The sequence below is a fragment of the Mustela nigripes genome, chromosome 6, assembly GCF_022355385.1.
Source record: "Mustela nigripes isolate SB6536 chromosome 6, MUSNIG.SB6536, whole genome shotgun sequence".
Classification (NCBI taxonomy): Eukaryota; Metazoa; Chordata; class Mammalia; order Carnivora; family Mustelidae; genus Mustela; species Mustela nigripes.
Window position 1 is genome coordinate 123,929,815 of NC_081562.1, and position 20,703 is coordinate 123,950,517.

At 39.4% G+C, this 20,703-nt stretch overlaps 1 protein-coding gene across 1 annotated transcript in view; it reads right to left on the reverse strand.

Moving 5' to 3' along the window:
• APBB1IP (amyloid beta precursor protein binding family B member 1 interacting protein) overlaps nt 1–20,703 on the reverse strand; it is a 108,952-nt gene that overhangs the window by 61,051 nt on the left and 27,198 nt on the right. The window contains exon 3 of the mRNA XM_059404153.1: nt 1,521–1,592. Within this exon, the coding sequence (XP_059260136.1) occupies nt 1,521–1,592 (72 nt within the window). The remainder of the gene's footprint in view (nt 1–1,520; nt 1,593–20,703) is intronic.

The following is a 20,703-nucleotide window of genomic DNA, read 5'->3' on the forward strand; positions in this document are numbered from 1 at the left end:
AAAAAAAAAAAAAAAAAAGAAAAGAAAAAAAAAAAGAAAAAGAAAAAGAACAGTCACTCTCCCAACCGGAGTAGAAGTGAGTGAATGGATGGAGACCACAAATGTTCACCCGAACCCTTAACTCTCATGGGCAGCGTAAGAAGTCCCCTCTGCAGGAATGTGGTGACCATCCTAACACTGTTAATCAGCAGCCTTTTCATCTAAGCCTACTGTCTCATTTTTTGTTTCTTCCTTCACAGAGTCCAAACTTCCTTGAATTTTACATGAACTATAAAGCAGATGCTAACTAAAATGGATTTATTTTTCCTGAAATAAATATATTTTTTAAAAAAACATAGACTATTCTTCGATTATTTTATAGGAAACTTTTAAGATCCTTGTCTTATTTAAAAATATCAGATTATTCTTATTTTATTATATTATACTGAAAGTTATGAGCTGACTATGCTCTGAATCAAAGAAGCATTTATGAGAACACTACAAGACACACTAATGCTCACATAACTTTGTAATCTGGATCACTGGTCCTCAGGTCAGCAGCCCCACGGCTCCAGTCGGCCCAACAATGGGGTTTTCTGAGTTAATCTAGTCCTGGTGGAAGGGGCTTTTTCTTAGATGTGATGCTTGTGTGAGTGCTCTTCATGCCACTCTGAGAGGACTAAGTTTTTACACACTAATCAGAAGTCACAACAACTCCCACTTATCCTTTAAAATGTAACATTTCAGGGCACCTGGGTGGTTCACTGGGTTAAAGCCTCTGCCTTCAGCTCAGGTCAAGATTTCAGGGTCTTGGGGTCAAGCCCCGCATCTGGCTCTCTGCTCAGCAGGGAGTGTGCTTCCTCCTCTCTCCCCCTCTCTGCCTGCCTCTCTGCCTACTTATGATCTCTGTCTGTCAAATAAATAAATAAAATCTTAAAAAAAAAAAACAAAAACGTAGCATTTCCTCAAAGACTGGTACTTCTAACAAAAGATCATGTGATTTTCTTGGCTAGTCTTTTTTTTTTTTTTTTTTTTTAAGATTTTATTTATTTATTTGACGCAGAGAGACACAGCGAGAGGGAATACAAGCAGGGGGAGTGGGAGAAGGAGAAGCAGGCTTCCCACTGGGCAGGGAGCCTGATACTCGGCTTGATCCCAGTATGCTGGGATCCTGACCTGAGCCACCCAGGTGCTCCTTGGCTAATCTTTATATAAAAGTAACAGCAGGAATAATTGTTTAGTAGTGGTGGTTGTGTGGGTTTGGTTGGGGAAAATTTGTCATTGGCTAAATATCTGAACATGATAAGCACAGGAACTGCGATAACAGAATGTATGTCAATGCAGTCAATTAACTGACCCCCTTGAGTACAATCAGGAAAACAGCTTTGTTTCATTCTCTATCACTCTTACAGTTATATCAGGAAGATACAATATTGTCATTCTCCAGTTTTTTTTTTTTAAAGATAGCTCTCTTGTCATATTAAAATCAAATTCTATAAACCTGTCTTTTACTAATTTGAAAGTTAAAAAGGAGTCCTTACCTGGGTTAGAAGATCCATCTCTCCCAGCAAATTGCTGAACATCTGGTCTATATCTTCGTTTGACTCACCCATCTGAAAAAGGAAAAAAAAACATATAAACAGTCTAATAAAAACCTGGTCCTGGATAAATGTCCCACCTCTTTGTTTTCCCCAGGAGCCCTGTCCATGGGCAAGTAAGTTGAAAAAAGAAGGCTTTGGAGAGAAAAGCTCACTTCACCCTGAAATTCCATGCCTACCTTCTCTCCAGTTTGCTTGGTCCAAGACTGAACCCAACCATAAAACTGTCTCAGAGCAACACTTGGACTCTATTTTCTCAGACTAGACCAGTCTCTGCAGGGCCAGGTGGACAAAGTGATTATCTACAAAACTAGATTGATCAGAAAGGATGGGGAGGGGACTTCAGTTAAAATAAGAGAGGACAATGAGACCATGGGACAAGCACATCCTAACCAGCAGACACGTCGGAAAGAACCAGGTAAACAGGCACGTGGCCAGGGAAGCATGTGTTTGAATCTAAAGCCATTCAGTGAATGCTCAGGGTCAGACCATGGGACGTAAGGAGGTGAGCACTCAGGTGCGTGACAAGTAAGGCAGACACTGTAGGTGTCCTTGGTGAAAGTTTGAGTCAGGAGGACGTAAACATAGCATCAGCGAGCAAAGATGGAATAACAAAGAAGAAAGTCCTATTTTTGTGCAGGTTGCCAGGCTTAGTGTTTATTAAAGTCAGGGAAGGAAAGACTGCCGCAGACAGGTCCTGCCTCTGGTTGGGGAAGGAAGCCACTTTCATGTGGTTTTATTCCCTCTCAGTTGCTTACAAAGCACCTAAGTCATGCCCTCCCTTCTTTAAATTACCTACAAAATGGAGAAAAGAAAGTATTTAAGTCAACAAAATACTCATGGTTTCACACGCTGTCCCCTCCAACAATTCATCCGGTATTCAAAATCTCAACATGGATGATTCATTTATTACTTTAATAAAAGTAAACTGGCAGGATAAACAATAAAATTCCAGAAATACTTATATGAGTTTATTTTCATTAGAATATTATGCAGTACGATGTGACCAAAAAAACCCCAAAAATCCTTCAGAAGAATTATTATTAACAGGGAAAGTTAAGAGTAAGTGTATCATGGTGAACATTTCATAAAGTATGTAATTGTCCAATCACTATCTTTTACACCTGAAACTAACATGATATGTAAATTGTATTTCAAATTAAAAAAGAATCTTAGTGCTAACACATTTTAAATTTTTCATAAGAGAAAAGTAATCTATTCAGAGTGAAAAAAATAAATTTATTTGCCGACCTCAAAAGTGCCAGCCGGTGTTCCAAAAAAACTCAAAGAAACCAAAGATGATGTTAATAATAAGAACCCTGCCATTAAAAATAAGAACCCTGCCATTAAAAGCCATTAAAGCTTTTTCTTAAATCATTAAATTCAGAAAAACACTAAAATGATGAAGAATTTCATGAAAAGAAATGTGATACGGATGAGTCAGAAAACCTGTTGAGTGCAAAGGCCTCAGTTTCTCAGCCTGCACACCACTGACACACGGTGGGCGAGGGACGTGCCAGGGTGAATCTCACACCTAAGATGCAAATAACTCAAAACCAACAGCATTCTCACAACCTCTGCTGAAACTCTTCCCGTGTTCATCTGGCAAAATCTTGCCCCCTGCCCTTTCATTCCCTTTTCCAGGAGTCTGTTGGTACTGGATTATCAAAAGGAGTGGACAACATCAAGATTGTGCTGTGTCCCTACAGGCATAAGGACGCCTGCTCTTGAATGAATTGTGGTTTAAAACAATTGCAACGTTGGTGAAAACAGGAAGACATTTGAGTTAAGCGCCTTTATTAATGTAAATTTAGATTAATCTGTAAATACAATCATCTCACACATTCATCCTCCCTACAAGAAAACCTCATTTTGGGGATGGACAGAACAAGATACATACAGTGTATACACATACACATATATACATACACATATTTCCCCGCAAGGAAAAATAGGGTTGTGTCTATTTGTATGCATGGCATCCTCCAAAGGTCAAAGTCAAGATTAAAAAGAGAGAGCCACAGTTGGTAAAGCAGCTGCCTTCAGCTCAGGTCATGATCCCAGCGTCCTGGGATCGAGTCCCATATCGGGCTCTGCTCAGCAGGGAGCCTGCTTCTCCCTCTGCCTCTGCCTGCCATTCTGTCTGCCTGTGCTCTCTCTCTTCCCCTCTCTCTCTCTGATAAATAAATAAAATTAAAAAAAAAAAAAAAAAAAAGAGAGAGAGCCAGAGAGAGAACACCCAGCCCTGAGAGCTAAAATGTAACTTGGATTAGCACCCAAAGAGCGAGGGTGGGGCTGCCTCAGTCCAGCAACCGATTGCAAAACAAGCGGTGTTCGTTCGCATCCTGATCTCGTGGGATTAACATCTTTCTGTGAGTACGTAATCTCTGAGTTCCTTTTGGGTCTTGGGAAGGACAACAAACTCTTAATTAAAAAAAAAAAAAAAAAGGAATATACTTTACCAGACAGTTTTTTTTTTTTTCCCCTGGAGGGGAGGAAATAGCTAGCTAGGAGAGGGGTGGGTGGTTGAGGCTGCATAACCAGACTGAAATTCTGCCTTAGAAAGACTGTCTGAATGACAACAGAATTTGCCCTAATGCTCGGTGCTTCCTTAAGGCTCAAATTTCTAAGCCTCAGTTTTTATCCTCAAGTGATTTCTTTTCTCCATGTATATAAATTTCATAGATAAAATTCAAATATACATATTTTAAAAAAATATTCACATGGGGCACCTGGGTGGCTTAGTGGGTTAAGCCTCTGCCTTTGGCTCCCGTCATGATCTCAGGGTCCTGGGATCAAGTCCTGCATCGGGCTTTCTGCTCAGCGGGGAGCCTGCTTCACCGCCCCCACCCCCATGCCTGCTCCCCTGCCTACTTGTGAGCTCTATCAAATAAATATATAAAATCTTTAAAAAAAAAAATCTATCCACACAATGGATTAGCAATTCCAGCCATAATTTTGGACCTAGATCAGGACCTTATTTTATCTGTCAGAGTCCCTTGCCTAAAAACATTCTGCTATGAGCCCTTCTATTATTATTGTCCCTCTGGTGCATTCTTCTCGCATGAGCCCTAACTCAGTTAATGGTCATTATTCATTCACTTATTAGCCTGATTTAGAAACTTTGGCCTAGTCCCTGACTCCTCCCATTCTTCCATCTAACAGTCCAAAAAATCTTGTTAGTTTTTCCTTTAGAGCACTCTCCTTTCCTTCAACCTCACTGTTAAGCTATGGTTCTGCCCCTCATCAGCTCATCCAATGTCCAGTTTCCTGGATCCCCCCTTAAGCTTCACCTCCAGCACAATGAATTTGAAATACAAATTTGAATCTGTCACTCCCTTGCTTAAAAACATGTTGTGATCATGGTGAAGTGTAAAGAGTTCAGGTCTCAGCCTGTCCTTGATACTAGCCTTTGACATTGTCTGAAGAGGTTTAAAAAATTCTCTGTGTCTTTGTAATATGCTTCCCTATCTACCTATCCTTCATAAAATCCTATTAATTATTCAAAATCCAGCTCTCATGTAAATACTTTACAATGGCATCTTCATAGCCTGTAGACAGATTTGCTGTCCCCTGTCCTTGGTAACTGTATCAATAAATTCCTGCCCCAGGAACAGACCTGATAAGGTATTTCACCTCCTTAGATTTGTTTCCTTGTCTGTAAAATGAGAGGAATAATATATAATTCATAGAATTGTTGTGACATTTAAATAAAATAGCATATGGTGCTTGACATGCGCACTAGTAATAGCATTTGCCGTAGTGAATCACACTCTTTTTTGTTAATGTGTTTAAACCTCTTTCCAGATCAGATCTTGTTCATCTTTGTGTTTAAAAATGCTTTGTTGGAAGCCCAGAGAGACCAAATGCCCTCCCAGATTAATGGGAAGAAGTGAAATGAAGTGCAGGCTCAGGCCACATAGAAACTCTCTATTAATCTACCCCCAATGACCTAGATATGGCAGTCAACATCAATACAGTGAAGAATCTTGTGTTATAAACATCTTTATAAGGAGCTTTTGTCAAGTGCCTGCTTTCTTGGAGCACCAGATTAAGGTATATATGTGTGGATGGTTTAATTTGAATGTTTTGCAAGGCTCATCTTTTCATCTGTGCTCTTAATTGTGCATAATCTTTACATGAATTAGGTACTGGTACCAATAACAGAATGAAAGAATATCTTCTAGTAAAATTAAAACAATAAAGTAACAAGGGATGTGTAAAAAAAGGACTTCCTGATCATTAAAATGAATCAGTCAGTTAAGTTCAGACAAGTTAGAACTGGTCTTCAGTGTGATCTCTGTCTGTCAAATAAATAAAAAAAATCTTACCAAAAAAAAAAAAAAAAAAAAAAAAGAACTGGTCTTCAAAATTCCACCAGAACAGATGCTACTTCTCTTTGTGTTCTGTGCATGGCTGTGGGTTGAGAGAGAGAGAGAGCCATCTCCCCTTTCATCATCTGCCTGATAATAATCAAAATAACTATCAACACACTGTTAGGCGTTCTCACTCTGTGCCATGTCCTGGCTGATGAGATGAGCTCCGCCCTCACAACCACCCTGGATGGACACTTTTATTTTCCCCAGTTCACAGATGAGGGAACTAAGGCACCTAGAAGTTAAGTAACTTGCCTAAGGCTATACAATGTAAGTCAGTCAACAAATATTTATTGATCCCAGATACTGTTTACAAACCCCTGGAAGAGGTTCCCATAACTGTATTTCTCTTCTTCAATGTGTCAAGGATTAAATACTTAGACTTTATCTACATACTGTATGTCTTTATTTTGAAGATAGTAAAAAAAAAATGTTTGGAACTTTGCATTGAAACTGTAACTTTTGAGCTGCATTCTATCTATATTCTTAGTGAAGATAAGTCATACTTTCAGTCTGTAGCTAGATTGCCTGAGCCCAAGTACAGCAGAATTCATAAGAAAAAAGGTTGAAAAATTTGAGGCTCTATTTGAATTTGCTTTGGTATCTTCATTATTTTTAAATTAAAAAAATAGCAGTGTTCCTTTTTTCTTTTTCAAGGAAAAAAAAAACAGCCCACACATTACAACTACAGAAACTAAAGAAGAGAAAATTAAAAAAACAAATCTGTTCATTATAGAGATCACAGTATGGAATACAGAGTGTAGTATCCAGAAGATCACAAATGCTAGTGGGAACTGTGACGTAGCTAATATACAGTGTGACTGGAAAATAATTGACAATATTGAATTCTACCTGATTCTTTCACTGTAGGGTCCCCCCCCCCCCCAAATGCAATGAAAGCACTTATCAAGAGGAAGTGGTTCACGGAACAACACAGCACGTGGTTAAAATTCTTGCAGTGTTTGGGGGTAAGGAGAAACTAAATTTTCTGTGTAACATAAAACAGGAAACAGAAGCATCTCTAAACTTTTACATAAATCAAATAATACTCAAGAAAGAACTAAGATGAAATCTCCTGGGCCAACTTAACAGACTTTTTATAGTACACCTGAGATAAGTGAAAATTTTGAGAAATAAACTAATAGTTATTAAGTTGGAAGGTAATCACTGTGATCACATGGACAACAGACCAAACATTACAATCACAAAGGAAATTCATGTGGATGCTAGGGATATGCATATGTTTGGTTACACAAAAGGAACAGTCAAGACAACAGCATTCTATGGTAAGCAATATTATGATGGCAAGAGTTAAATGGAAAAAAAAAATTTGTACCTGAAAAAGGAATCATGAAATGACATGGTTTATTTCACAGTTTAAAAATTCTAAGGAGATGCTTTCAAAAGCCTTAGAATTTGTCACAGCGTAGAATTAGACACATACATAGAACACGAGATGGGCTACCAAATTTTTTTAAGGTATGATTTTTAAATGTATTTACTTCCAGATTGCTTTGTTTTTGAGTGACTGGAGGGTGGAGGAGGGCGGAGTGCAGCACTGTGCTAGGTCAAGTCCTGGGGTAGGTAAAACGTGAGATGGCTGAGAGACCCAACAATGTTCAACAAGACTAAGAAGTAAACAGCATGTTTACACAGCGACACAAATTTATATGAACTCAATATTCTCACTTCCATCTGTCTAGATGGCTTTTCTATATCTCGGGGAGACAAGCGGTGGACTACTTTCACTTGGATATACATAGGCTGAAAAGTGAATTTTTTTTTTTAAAGGTTTTATTCATTTGACAGAGAGAGATCACAAGTAGGCAGAGAGGCAAGCAGAGAAAGATAGAGAGAGAGAGAGAGAGAGAGAGGAGGAAGCAGGCTCCCTGACGAGCAGAGAGCCGGATGCGGGACTTGATCCCAGAACTCTGAGATCATGACCTGAGCTGAAGGCAGAGGCTTAACCCACTAAGCCACCCAGGCACCCATGAAAAGTGAATTTTAAAATCTCGAGATTCTCTCAAGTTGCCTTTTAAGTCTATTTTGAGCATCCGTATCAGGAATGGGGAGCTGCTTTTGTGTTTGGGATCCACCATCATCGAACTAAAGTGACAACATAATTTAAGGTTTTTATTTAAGAGACAAAAATAGAAAACAGGAAATATATTGTCCACTCACTTATAAATTAAAACTATGGATATTTATTTTCATACAGAAAACTCCTGTGAACATTTATCTATAATCATCATCTCTTACTCATCTCTATTTTCTCCTCAATCTATCTTGCCATGGCTGAGTATCTGTGTCCCCTCAAAGTCCATGTGTTGAAATCTATTCCCCAGTGTGAGGGTCTCTGGAGGTGGGGATTTTGGGAGGTAATAAGGTCATGACAGTGGAGCCCTCATGTTGGGATTAGCACCCTTGTAAGAAAAGATACAAGAGAGTTTGTTCCCTCTCTCTGCCCTCTGCCATGTGCAGATACAAGAAGATGGCCACGAGCAAACCATGAAGAGGGCTGTCCCCAGACACCAGATCTGCTGGTGCCTTCATCTTGGACTTCCCAGTTTTCAGAACTGTGAGAAATTAATGTTTGTTGTGTGAGCCACCCAGTTCATGTTTTTGTTATAGCAGCCCAACCCTGACCAGAACATCCCCCAGTTGGACTTTAGTTCCCGCATGTCACCCAGCTGTGTGTCAACATTAACAATGACTTTCATGTTGCCAAATCCAATGATTGATTCTTAGCATCTTAAACAACATTTATCACCATTCATTTATCACTCTCTCGGAAATACTTTTTTCACCTAGCTTCCATAAAAGCTTTCCTTCCTGCTTTGCCTCCTAATAGAGGCTAATTCACTTGAAGCCAAAAAACCCTAAGCTTCAGGGCTCCTCATTTGTAGTCCTTTCTAGGACAGCATTTCTCTTCTAGCACCCCTGCAGCAGTATGGAACATAGTTCTCATATTGGAAAATGATTCTGGTAGTGGTTCCAGGGCTTAGAGTGGGGCCAGTGGGCTGCCAGCACTACCTCCACTTCACCTGGACTCTAGCAAGAGTTAGATCCATAATAGATCTCAAGGACTGTGGAATCTACCTTCTATTCCAAGAAGAAGATCTGAAGGAGACACTGTTCTTCTCTGCTCCTTGCATGGGGTTACCTTCATGGCCACCTTCCATTGTCCCCAGGACCAGCCTAGCAGTTCGGAGGTAGAAAGAACTGATGGCCATTTGGTCCAGGCTGAGTGGGACCAGCTGCTTCCTGGGCCATTGGGAGCCATGGGGTCCCACACCACAACTAGTGAGAGAAAACACCTCAGTTCTCTGAGGTCTTTCTCCTGGGCGACACACACTGCCAGAGGAAGAAACCACAGAGGAAGTTACAGATGAGGTCTTACCACAGAGAGCTATGAGACTGAATAAACCTTTTCTAAAAGTTATCAATAATAAAATTACTTTTGAGCAACCGTGCTGGAGGAAAGACTAAATTATCTATTCTCTCTATAGAAAATTGTATTTCAAATTCACCCTCATAGAGAGGTGGTCGAAGAATATGCAGCCAAAATGTAGGAAAAAATTGTATCAGATAAGTAATAGGAATAATAAAAATAAGTATTATTTTTTGTATTTTGTGATGTTTGATACGTGCTTTTAAAAAATTGGTAATCTGCTGAGATTTCCTTTCTCTAAATAAATATTTTCTTCTGTTGCTTTTTAAAAAAAGATTTAAAAAAAATTTTATTTGACAGAGAGAGACACAGCAAGAGAGGCAACACAAGCAGGGAAAGTGGGAGTCAGAGAAGCAGACCTCCCACTGAGCAGGGAGCCTGATGTGGGGCTCAATCCTAGGATTCTGGGATCACGACCTGAGCCGAAGGCGGACACTCAACGGACTGAGCCGCCCAGCCGCACATTCCTAACTTTTTATTCATAATTTTTTATTCTATTTTTAAAAAGATTTTATTTATTTATTTGAGAGAGAGAGAGAGAGAGAGAGAGAGAATGAGAGTGATCAAACATGAGGGGCAAGGTCAGAGGGAAAAGCAGAGCCCCTACTGGGCAGGGAGTCTGATGTGGGACTCGATCCTAGGACTCCAGGATCATGACCTAGGCTGAAGGCAGTCACTCCATCAACTGGGCCACCCAGGTGCCCTTGTATTCTATTTTTAGAGAGTTTTCCCTAGTTGTACAATATTTAGGCCCCAGATATCCTGGAACCATCTATCTCACTGGCCTCTCATCTGCTTCTCCTCCATTGATTCTATTCCTCTCCCTGATCTAGTTTTTCTCCTGGCCTTTACCTACATCCATTCCCTAGCAGACATCATGCTGCTTCAGGCTTTAAATACTGTGTGCATGCTGCCAACCCAAACTTCTCGCTTATTTCACACATTGAACTAGTACTTAGCACCACCCCGCCCTGCCTCTCTGGTTTTCTCTCTTTTTAACTCTTTGCTCACACCAGCCTACAGATGTTCCTTGAACACCATAAGCATGCATTTGCGCATGCTTTTCTCTGTCTGGAACACCTGTTCCCCACTTAAGTGGCTTGTTCTCCCCTGCTGTTATGTCTTTCCTTGCATGTTCCCTCAATACTGAGGCCTTCCCTGACCTATTTCAAAATCAGCTCTTTTCCCTGCTTCTGTTCTCTCTCCACTTACTAACTAGAATGTAAGCTACATGAAATCAGGAATTGATTGTTTTTTTGCTCACTGTTAGATCCCAACAAGCAGGGCAATGCAGATAGTGATAGCAAATATTTGTTCAGTGAGTGGATGAATAATAAGTTTTTAAAGAATAAAATATAATATATTCCTTTAGGCTTCATGAGGGCAGCATTCACCTTTATATTTCTAGTGCCCGCTTTGGTCAGGGAAGACCTTCAATGGTATCTGCTGAATAAATGAATGTTTTAAGGGACAACAGCACAGAAGAAATGAAGCTAAGGGAAGATAGATTAAAAAAAGGACAATGATTCTACAACCACCTTAGTGGAGGCAAGAATAAATGGTGGATGTCGGCACGAATGGATGAAAGATGGTTAGGGAATGATATTGACTCAGAGTAACTCCCTACTCGGCTAAGTCAAGCTCCGGGGTAGGTGAGACGGCTGAGTAAGATCCCAAAATACTTAACTTAGAAGCAACACAGTAAGTAACACTTGTTACTTACCTCTTTCTAAATGTAGAAATCTGGTGGACCCAACTTTAACCAAATGATCAAACTTAGGATCATCACTGATGGGACAAGCTGACACCATTGTCCCGGAAGTGATGCACTGAGGACACGGTGTCACCATAATGCTGCCACCAAAATGTTTAGCCTGACTCTACCAAGAGGAATCAATCAGACAAATCCAAATTGAGGGATATTCTTCAAAACAACGAAGTGACTGGTTTGGACTGTTTAAATAAAAAAAGATATAGGCTGGGGTGCCTGGGTGACTCAGTGGATTGAAGTCTCTGCCTTCAGCTCAGGTCATGGTCTCAGGGTACTGGGATTGAGCCCCGCATCGAGCTGCTAGGCAGGGGGCCTGCTTCCCTCTCTCTCTGCCTCCCTCCCTGCCTGCTTGTAATTGTTCTCTCTCTGTCAAATAAATAAATAAAATCTTTAAAAAAAAAAGATATAGGAATAATTTGGAAAATTTGAATAGAGACTATATAACAGAAAATGCATTAAATCAGTTAAGTTCCCTGAGTGTTGTAATTGTATCATGACTGTGTAAGAGGTCTTTGTTCTTAAGAGACAAACAGTGAAAAAATAGAACAAATACAATAAAATGTAGGTAATTAGTGAATATGAGTGAAGGGAATATTGATGTTTGTTGTACAATTCTTGCTTTTTTTGCTGTTGCTGAAGTTTTGAAACTAAGAGAACCAATCTTTTTTTTTTTTTTTAAGATTTTATTTATTTATTTGACAGACAGAGATCACAGTAGGCAGAGAGGCAGGCAGGGAGAGGGGAAGGGAAGCAGGCTCCTTGCTGAGCAGAGAGCCCGATGCGGGGCTCAATCCCAGGCGGCTGGGATCATGACCCGAGCCGAAGGCAGAGGCTTTAACCCACTGAGCCACCCAGGCGCCCCGAGAACCAATCTTTAAAAGACAGATCTGAGTTTAAAAAAGTAAGGCAAAATAAAACAAAACAAGAGGAACAGAGGAGATAAAAAGTAGGGGTTGACAAAGACGGTGTAAAAGAAAAAAATCTTATCTTGTGAACTGCTGATATGTTGTATCATCTATTTCCCACAAAAACCATGTGGGGATAAATATTTCTCCCATTTTCACAGATGAGGAGCATGTGCTCAGGAATTTGAGTCATGGGCCCCAAATCACACAGAAGCGTGGGTGGAAAATACACTCAGACTCACACAATGCATCTGCCTAGAGATGACACACATTCAAACACACACAGAGAAACAGAACTCTGTAGTGTGGATTACTTTGTGATGTAGCTACCTTAAATCTGAAACACAATACTTGCTAGGTTATGTAGTGTCTGTTAAAGTTTTATATTTTTATCTCCTAAGAATGTATACCAATCATCCACTATTATTTTTTACACTTTTCCACTTATAAATATTATAAGTATTATAAGTATATCGTATTATTATTTGGAAGAGCTACTTATACGATTCATTGCCAAACTTTCAGATTGTAATTTTCAAAGTGAAAAGAGACTGAAATGGCAGGTTACGCATCACTAAAGACTGCCTTTAGGTCCTAAAGGCCTACCTATCCAAAGCTTCTACTGGAAATCAAGAGAAGTAATTTAACTTCCAATAGCACTTAAGATAATAAAGAAAAATAAATCTTTGTATTTAGCCAAGTAAGAAATAAACAAGAATTGCCAACTTTCTTGGATAAGCCTAAAAATTATACTGTGAACTCTAAGGGTTTTAAGGAACAAGAGTGTATGGCCTTGGGTAGTGAGTGACTGGGTGTCCTGACATGTTCTGCACGTCTTAACATCTTTAGATTCTCAATTTGTGAAGACTAGGTTTTACTTGTAATACTAACAAGAAATGATATGTAATTCTATCAATCACTTTGTGCTCTTAGGTCTTAAAATCTTTCTAAATATTCAATGCAGCATCTTTCCACTTCCAAAAAAGAAAACGTTAATGAACTAATCAATGAAAGATGACAGACACGTTGAATGTTCTCAAGATGAGAACTGAAAAATGACCTTTGGCTTAAATGCACGTAAGTCCCCAGTTATCTCCCGAGCATTGAGGGTGGGAGCCAACAGAGGGTTTCAGAAATGAGTGGGAAACCGAGATAACAGAGACAACTTTTCTGGGGCCACAGCAATTAAATGTGCTTGTTCAGAATTCTTCCAAAGTCACTTTCATGGCTTCCAGCATCTTTCACGTGGATGTGCTGCACCATCATCTAATCAAGTGTCTATTGTTGGAAATTTATGGTTTGCTCTTCTTTTCGAGATATGATGCTAAGAGCCAGATGTTTGCATTTGCAGAAAAATTACATCCAGCATGGCTTCAGGATAACACTGGAAATATCAACCAATTCTTGACTTTCTGTGGGGTGAGGAGGAGTTTTCTGTTGCTGTATCATGGTCAATATTCTGCACCTGTCACTAGAAACCCCCAAATATTGGGGCTCTTGGTAATGATAAGGGTCAGGTGTGTAAATTCTGCATTAATGAGCTCAAGCAGTGTGTGTCCCACTGTGCCATTTATTTCTGTTTGGAACTATTTGCAGCCATCTCCGTGACTGCTGGTGTGTGCAAAACCTATCACGGTGAAACATGTCCTGGAAAAAAATTTACATTGGAAAAATCTGAGGTACATTTGAGATTTTTTTCAGTGACAGCCCAGTTTTAATTCTTTCCCTAAGTCTCCTAGTAAATTACCTCTCTACTAATTCAAAGATGCTACTGACAATACTTTTCACTCTATTTCAAAGAAAGGAACTGAATCTTGACTCCCCCATATTTAAGATGATTCATTCCTGGGTGCCTGGGTGGCTCAGTGGGTTAAGCCACTGCCTTCAGCTCAGGTCATGATCTCAGGGTCCTGGGATCGAGTCCCGCATCGGGCCCTCTGCTCAGCAGGGAGCCTGCTTCCCTCTCTCTCTCTCTCTGGCTGCCTCTCCATCTACTTGTGATTTCTCTCTGTCAAATTAATAAATAAAAAATCTTTAAAAATAAAATAAAATATTAAGATGATTCATTCCTTAAATAAAACAAAAAAATCTAATATTTTTGTCCTAAATGACTTTCCTTAAGTAGCTAGGGTGTGGTGTGTGTGTGGGCTTCTGTTTTGTGTGCATTTGTCTCCCTCTCAATGATATGTGGGCCCATCTAGGGCCTCAGGCTGGGAAACCACTGAACTGCAAGGGACAGACAAGACCGTTCCCCGGGAACAAGACTAGAGTTTAGAACCAGGATGCCTGGACTCAAGGCCCAGCATTGCCACTCACTGCTCTGTAACTCTAGGCCAAGTTACTACTTTCTCAGTGTGTTAGTTTTCTTATCTGTTGAAAAAGGGGTGGAAAAAGCTACCTCATGGGGTCAAATTGAGAATTCTATTAATTAACACATATAAAGCACACAGAATAGGCCTGGCTTGGATGGAAGAGCTCAGGAAGTAGAGGTCCTCATACTATTAAGCAATTGGAGCCATAGCCATCTTCTGGCCTCCTGGAAGCCTGGAAGTTCTGTGTGCAAGGACACAGGCTGAGGTCAGATCATGGCTTTGGAGAGGAGAAGGATAGTGATGACAGCATGGAATACTGTTAGTCAACTGTCTCCAGACCAGGGTCCTCACTCTTGCCCCATCCCTTCCCACCAGAGAAACCACACAGGGCCTTGGATGTTCTTGTTGCAACTGGTGGGGGAGGGGAGGCCATGAGTTGAAAAAGGGAGATCAGTGAAAAAACAAAGACTACATCTTTTGAGACCTTAATGGAAACCAAGAACACAAGTCTCTGTTTTGTGGAATATGCTGGAACTTCCCAGGGAAACAGCTGAGGCCACACTGACTGCACAGAGGTCAAAAGACGAAGGCAGGACTGCCACTTCAGGGAGGAGAAAAGCAAAGTGGCCACAGGAAAAATTAGTAGCCTGCGAAGACAGCATCAGAGCAGGAATGACTGCATTCCCTGGTTCATGACAGTCATATCCAAGGGCTCACATGAGCTCAGGGCTCCAGGAATGAGCCTGGAAAAGCCTACTAGGTGGGGGTGTAGAGATACCATCTAGGGTGGCTGAAGCAGGGGCTATTCCTTATGTTGCTGTAATAACCATATTTCCCAATTGTTCCCTTAGGTTAGTAAGCCCTAGAGAAATGGGGGACACACTAACACATACACAAAGTTATTGTTCATTTTCACATAAGCTCATTTACTTATATAATGATAGGTTGTGGTTTTATATCAGGATTTTCCACTTATGAATTCATCATTAGCTCAAGAACCATTAACGTAACGCAAACTCCGTCAGACCCTCTGGTAAGCAGTGGGATCCATATTCCGAATATATGTCCAACAAATGAAGTTTACAATCTAAAGAGGATGACGATTTGCAAGTAATTTAATGCCACATAACAACATAAAGAGACATGAATACAATAATACAGGATCAGAGAGGAGAGAACATTAATACTTTTGGGGTGAGGAGTTCTTGGCAGTCAGAGAGGGAAGGACATGTAGCAGCTAAGAGCATGAACATACACTTCTGATTCTGAAAAACTTGTGTTCTGCTCTGCACTTGCTGTGGGTGTGAGGCTGGGAAACCTTAACTACCTACAGTGTCCAAATCCATAATACGGGAATATTTCACTGGGTTTTTATCAGGATTAATATGTGAAAAGGTTTTACTAGATGCCTGATACATGGTAAATGCCCTATTGTCATCATTTAGATCATACATATATCTTATCAAGAACATTATCAGATGCTTGAAAGTACATGGCAGGTTCATAGATTTGAATAATGTAGTGAGGCCAAAGCTGATCTGAGGGTTTAGCTGAGCATTTCCTCCTCAACAGTAGTTCTCAGAGTGTGGGTCCTCAGACCAGCAGCAGAAGCGTACCCAGACACTTAGAAATGCAAATTCTTGGGCCCCACTCCAAAATTACTTCATCAGTAACTCCAGGGTTGAGGATGAATAATCTTTTTAACAAGCTATCCCTATGATTTTATTGTACACTAAAGTTTGAGAACCACTGCTCTATAAATAGATGGCAAACTCCAAAAATAAATAATGTAAAGGGATTATGAAAACCAAAACTTTTAGCAAGACACAAATGGCTTGTGTTTTACATCAAACACAAGGACAGAAGGCACTTCCCATACCCTGCATTGTCTCAATGTAAAAAGTGCATTAGAAATGATCACATCTTTTTATTGTTTGAAGTACAAAATGAAAAAGAATGTAGTGTTTAATGTTAAGTATTGGGGAATCAAGGTCAGTTAATGTTCCTGTCCTGGGTATCTGGTAAACTCTTGAAGCAAATATTGACTCAATTCCTATAGGATTGTGAAGTACTTTCCTTCTTCACTCATATATAAAAAGCATATTCACAGTATAATGATGATAACGATGACAGATGCTTGGTGGTTTTAAACATGCCTCCAGTTCTTTGAGACTTCTTGTATTGTGATGTGGAATCTACGTCTCCTTCCCCTGAATCGGAGCAGACTCATGATCACTTTGATCAAAGCAATATAAGTGACACTGTGTGTCTTTGGAGGGTAGGCCTTCAAAAGCCATCCGCTGGGCCTCTCAGAACTCCCTTCTAGATGTTCAATATAGGAGTCTAGGTGCCACAGTGTGAGAAGCTTGAGCCACCTGGAAGAGCCACAGGAGGACTCTCATCACCAATCCCAGGCTAGGCAGGTGAGTGAAAAACCCTCCAGATGTCTAGCTGTTTGGGTCACCCCCAGATGTTCAAGTCTTACCAGTTGAGGTCATGGACCTCATGAAGCTGAGACAAGCAAGCTCTGCTGCGGCCTGTCTGAATTTCAGAATTCAGAATTCAAAACTATAATAAAACTGTGTATTTTATAGAACTAAGTTTGAGGTAGTTTGTTATGCAATAGTACAGAAGCACAACAAAGAGTCATAACGCACAGAATTCCAGAGCACCTTCTGTGTGTCAAGCACTATACCATGTTTTTAAAAAATATTTATTTATTTATCCTAGAGAGCGGGAGAGAATGTGTGCAGTGGGCAGGGACAGACGCCAAGGGAGAGAGACTCTCTGGCAGACTCCATGCTGAGTGCAGAACACTATGCAGGGCTCGATCTCATGACCTTGAGATCATGACCCTGAGACCCTGACCAGAGCCAAAACCAAGACTTGGACTCTTAACCAACTGTACCACCTACTCACCCCGAAGTATGTTTTATATGCCACACCTCCTCTTATCCTTTCTACTGCTCTGAGAAAAACACACACACACATACACACGCACATATCTTACAAACAGAGATGTATTTTTTCTATGCAAAATATATTATCCCCATTTGCATGTGAAGGAATGGAAGCTCTGAAAAGATAAGTATCAGACAGGGGCAAATAACTAGTTTATGTCAAAATTCAGTGCATAGAAATGCCGAAAATGTTAGTGTGCAGCCACCTAAAGACAATAACTAGGAAATGGCAAATTAAATATTGATAATGATACAATTATACCATTAAAAAAACTTAAAAGTTAATGATTTTTCTATGGAGAATTTAATCATTCTCCTACACATCAGGAAGTACAAAGATCACTAACTTATTATTAATTACTATTAGTAATTACATCATTAAATATATAATCTATAACAATGTCAGCATTGATAATAATTTATTTTGCCATAATTATGAGATGGTTGTCATGAAAAGTACAGAAATTTATGTCCCTGAATAAGCTAACTAGACAGAAATTAACCTAACTACAGAGCATAACAAACAGCAAACTAGTTAAGATCGGACATTTATGAAACAAAGCAGGACACCTATCAGTTCTGTGGATATAAGAGAATATTTAATGGCTCACAATTTTCTTGTGAAGGCTATTTACACACAATTTCCTATAGGTTTTATTTTTATATATGGAAAATGAGACCTTTTAATTTTATTTTTCTCCATTTAGACTACATGGGATCACACCCAGTCTACAGCTATAACATTTAAAATTTTTCTCTTACAGTTGTGAGGAGAGCACAAATAAAGAATGAAAATGAAAGGGGCGCCTGGGTGGCTCAGTGGGCTAAGCCTCTACCTTCGGCTCAGGTTATGATCCCAGGGGCCTGAGATCGAGTCCCGCATAGGGATCTCTGCTCAGCAGAGAGCCTGCTTCTCCTCATCTCTCTCTCTGTCTGTCTCTCTGCCTATTTGTGATCTCTCTCTCTGTCAAATAAATAAATAAAATCTTTAAAAAAAAAAAAAGAATGAAAATGATGTACTTGAAAACACAGAATGCTCCAGAGTTCTATGTCAGTTTTGGCTAAACCACTGAGCCAATTCTCTACTTAATTCATATATTAAGAAAATAAAAACAGTGAATACGGAGCTTGGAATGACCCTTGATCATCTTTCAAATGGTATATATTGGGGGTCCTGTTCTATCATCAGAAAATTTATTGGGTGTGAATGTGACACTGGATGAATCAAACCTGAATTCAGTCCTAACTACTGCATGAATGAGCAACTTAACCTGTTGAACTCCAGGTTTTCCATCTATAACATGGGAATAAGAAAACCTAATTCATCAAATTAATTTGAGAGTTAAATTAGCATAGTCAGGCCCTGGCATAGTAACTGGAACACAGTGGTGCTTTGTATGTAGGTAGGTAAATTTAAAATGCACAGACAGAGAAAGACAAATACTGTATGATCTCACTTAGATGTAGAATTAAAAAAAAAAAAACAAACCCAAACCAAAAACCCAAGCTCATAAATACAAGAGAACAGACTGATGGTTACTAGAGGCAGGTGAAATGGGTAAGGGGGTCAAAAAGCAGAAACATCCAGTTATAAGATAAATAAGTCACAGGTGAGTAATGTCTGGCATGGTAACTATAGTTAGTAACACTGTATTATATATTTGAAAGTTGTTAAGAGAGTAGATCTTAAAAGTCATCAGAAGAAAAAATTTTGACAGATGTTAACTAGAACTATAATGATCATGTCACAATATAAACAAATATGGAATCATTACGTTGTACACCTGAAACTAATGTAAAGCTATATGTCAGTTATATCTCAAAAAAAAAGAAGACCAACAATGCCAAGTGTTGATGAGATTGTACAGCAACTGGAATCTCATACATTGCTAGTAGAATTGCAAAATGGTATAGCTTCTTTGAAAAACACTACATCAAAAATTAATGATGTACTATATGTTGGCTAACTGAACATAATAATAATTAAAAAAAAAAGAAAAACAATATGGCCGTACCTTATAAAATTAAACATACATTCACCACTCAACTTAGCAATTCTACTTTAAGGTATTAACCCAAGGAAAGTGAAAATACATGCTCACTCAGACATATGTTTAAATGTTCACAACAGCATTATTCATAAAACCAAAAACTGGTAAGTGAATAATCAAATTGTGGCATATTCATTCTACAGAATCCTACTATCAATAAAAAAGGAAAAAATAGTAATATACAGAACAACATGGATGAATCTCAAAAATATTAGGTTAAATGAGAGAAGTTAAACATAAATACTACATACTGTATAATTCCATTTACACGATACTCTAGAACAGGAATACTTATAGTAACTGAAAGCAGGTTTTTGGGGCCAGGAGCTGGAGGGAAAAGTTCAAGGGCAAAGAGGCACAGGGATAAATATATTTATTCTTCCTATCCTTTAAGCTCAGATTTATGATAAAATAAAATAAAATGACAACTTCTGGTTCCAAATAGTAGGCAGTAAATATACACTCTCTACTAAAAGTCTAAGGAAATGACTATGTAACAGTCTGGAAAGCAAGGAAGAGTGGCATCACCATACTAAAAAAATTTGAGGAATTTCTAGAAGATGTTAAGGAGAAGGGACTGTAATAGTGAATAGTAAGGCTAAGGAAACAGTCTAGGGGACGGCTGCTTAAGAGAGAGCCAAGAAAACACCCAAGCTCAAGGTCAGCAAGGAGGCAGCACCCCAACTGGAGGAGTAATTATTTAAATGACTGAGTGCTATGGACCACTTAATTTCTGTGTCACAGGGAAAAATGAGCAGTCACAATTGCCCCAGCCTAAAATCAGCAAGAATCTTTGCCTTAAATAACATGGGAAGTGTCTTAATGGTTCCTAAGCAGAGTATTAAGTGCCCCAAAACAAGGAGAGTGGTGCCCTGAAAGTTGGAAATGCATGACATACAGGCAGATTCCAATCTAACCAGCTAACACTTCATTCAATCAGTCAATCAGAAGGGAGTGGGAAGAGAAATGCTCACATTCAGTGAAATGCACTAAGAACTCTCATGTGCTCCACCTCCTGCACAAAGCTTTGCTGGCCTCAGTAAACAGCATTTATGGAGGGGTGAAATTTATATGCCTCACTGTTATACAAACCAAAGGGGAAAGCTGCCTGTCTTTAACCCCCACACTCAATTATAGAAACAACCCTACAGTCAGCTTTCTAGCCAAAAAAGAGGGTTGTAACAGCTGCCAAGTAAATCCATATGATTTTCCTATATTATTCTAGCCCTTTCATTAAAATTATGAATCAACAACAAGGGTCATGAAATATTTGAGGAAAAAACAAGAGCATGGGAGCCTC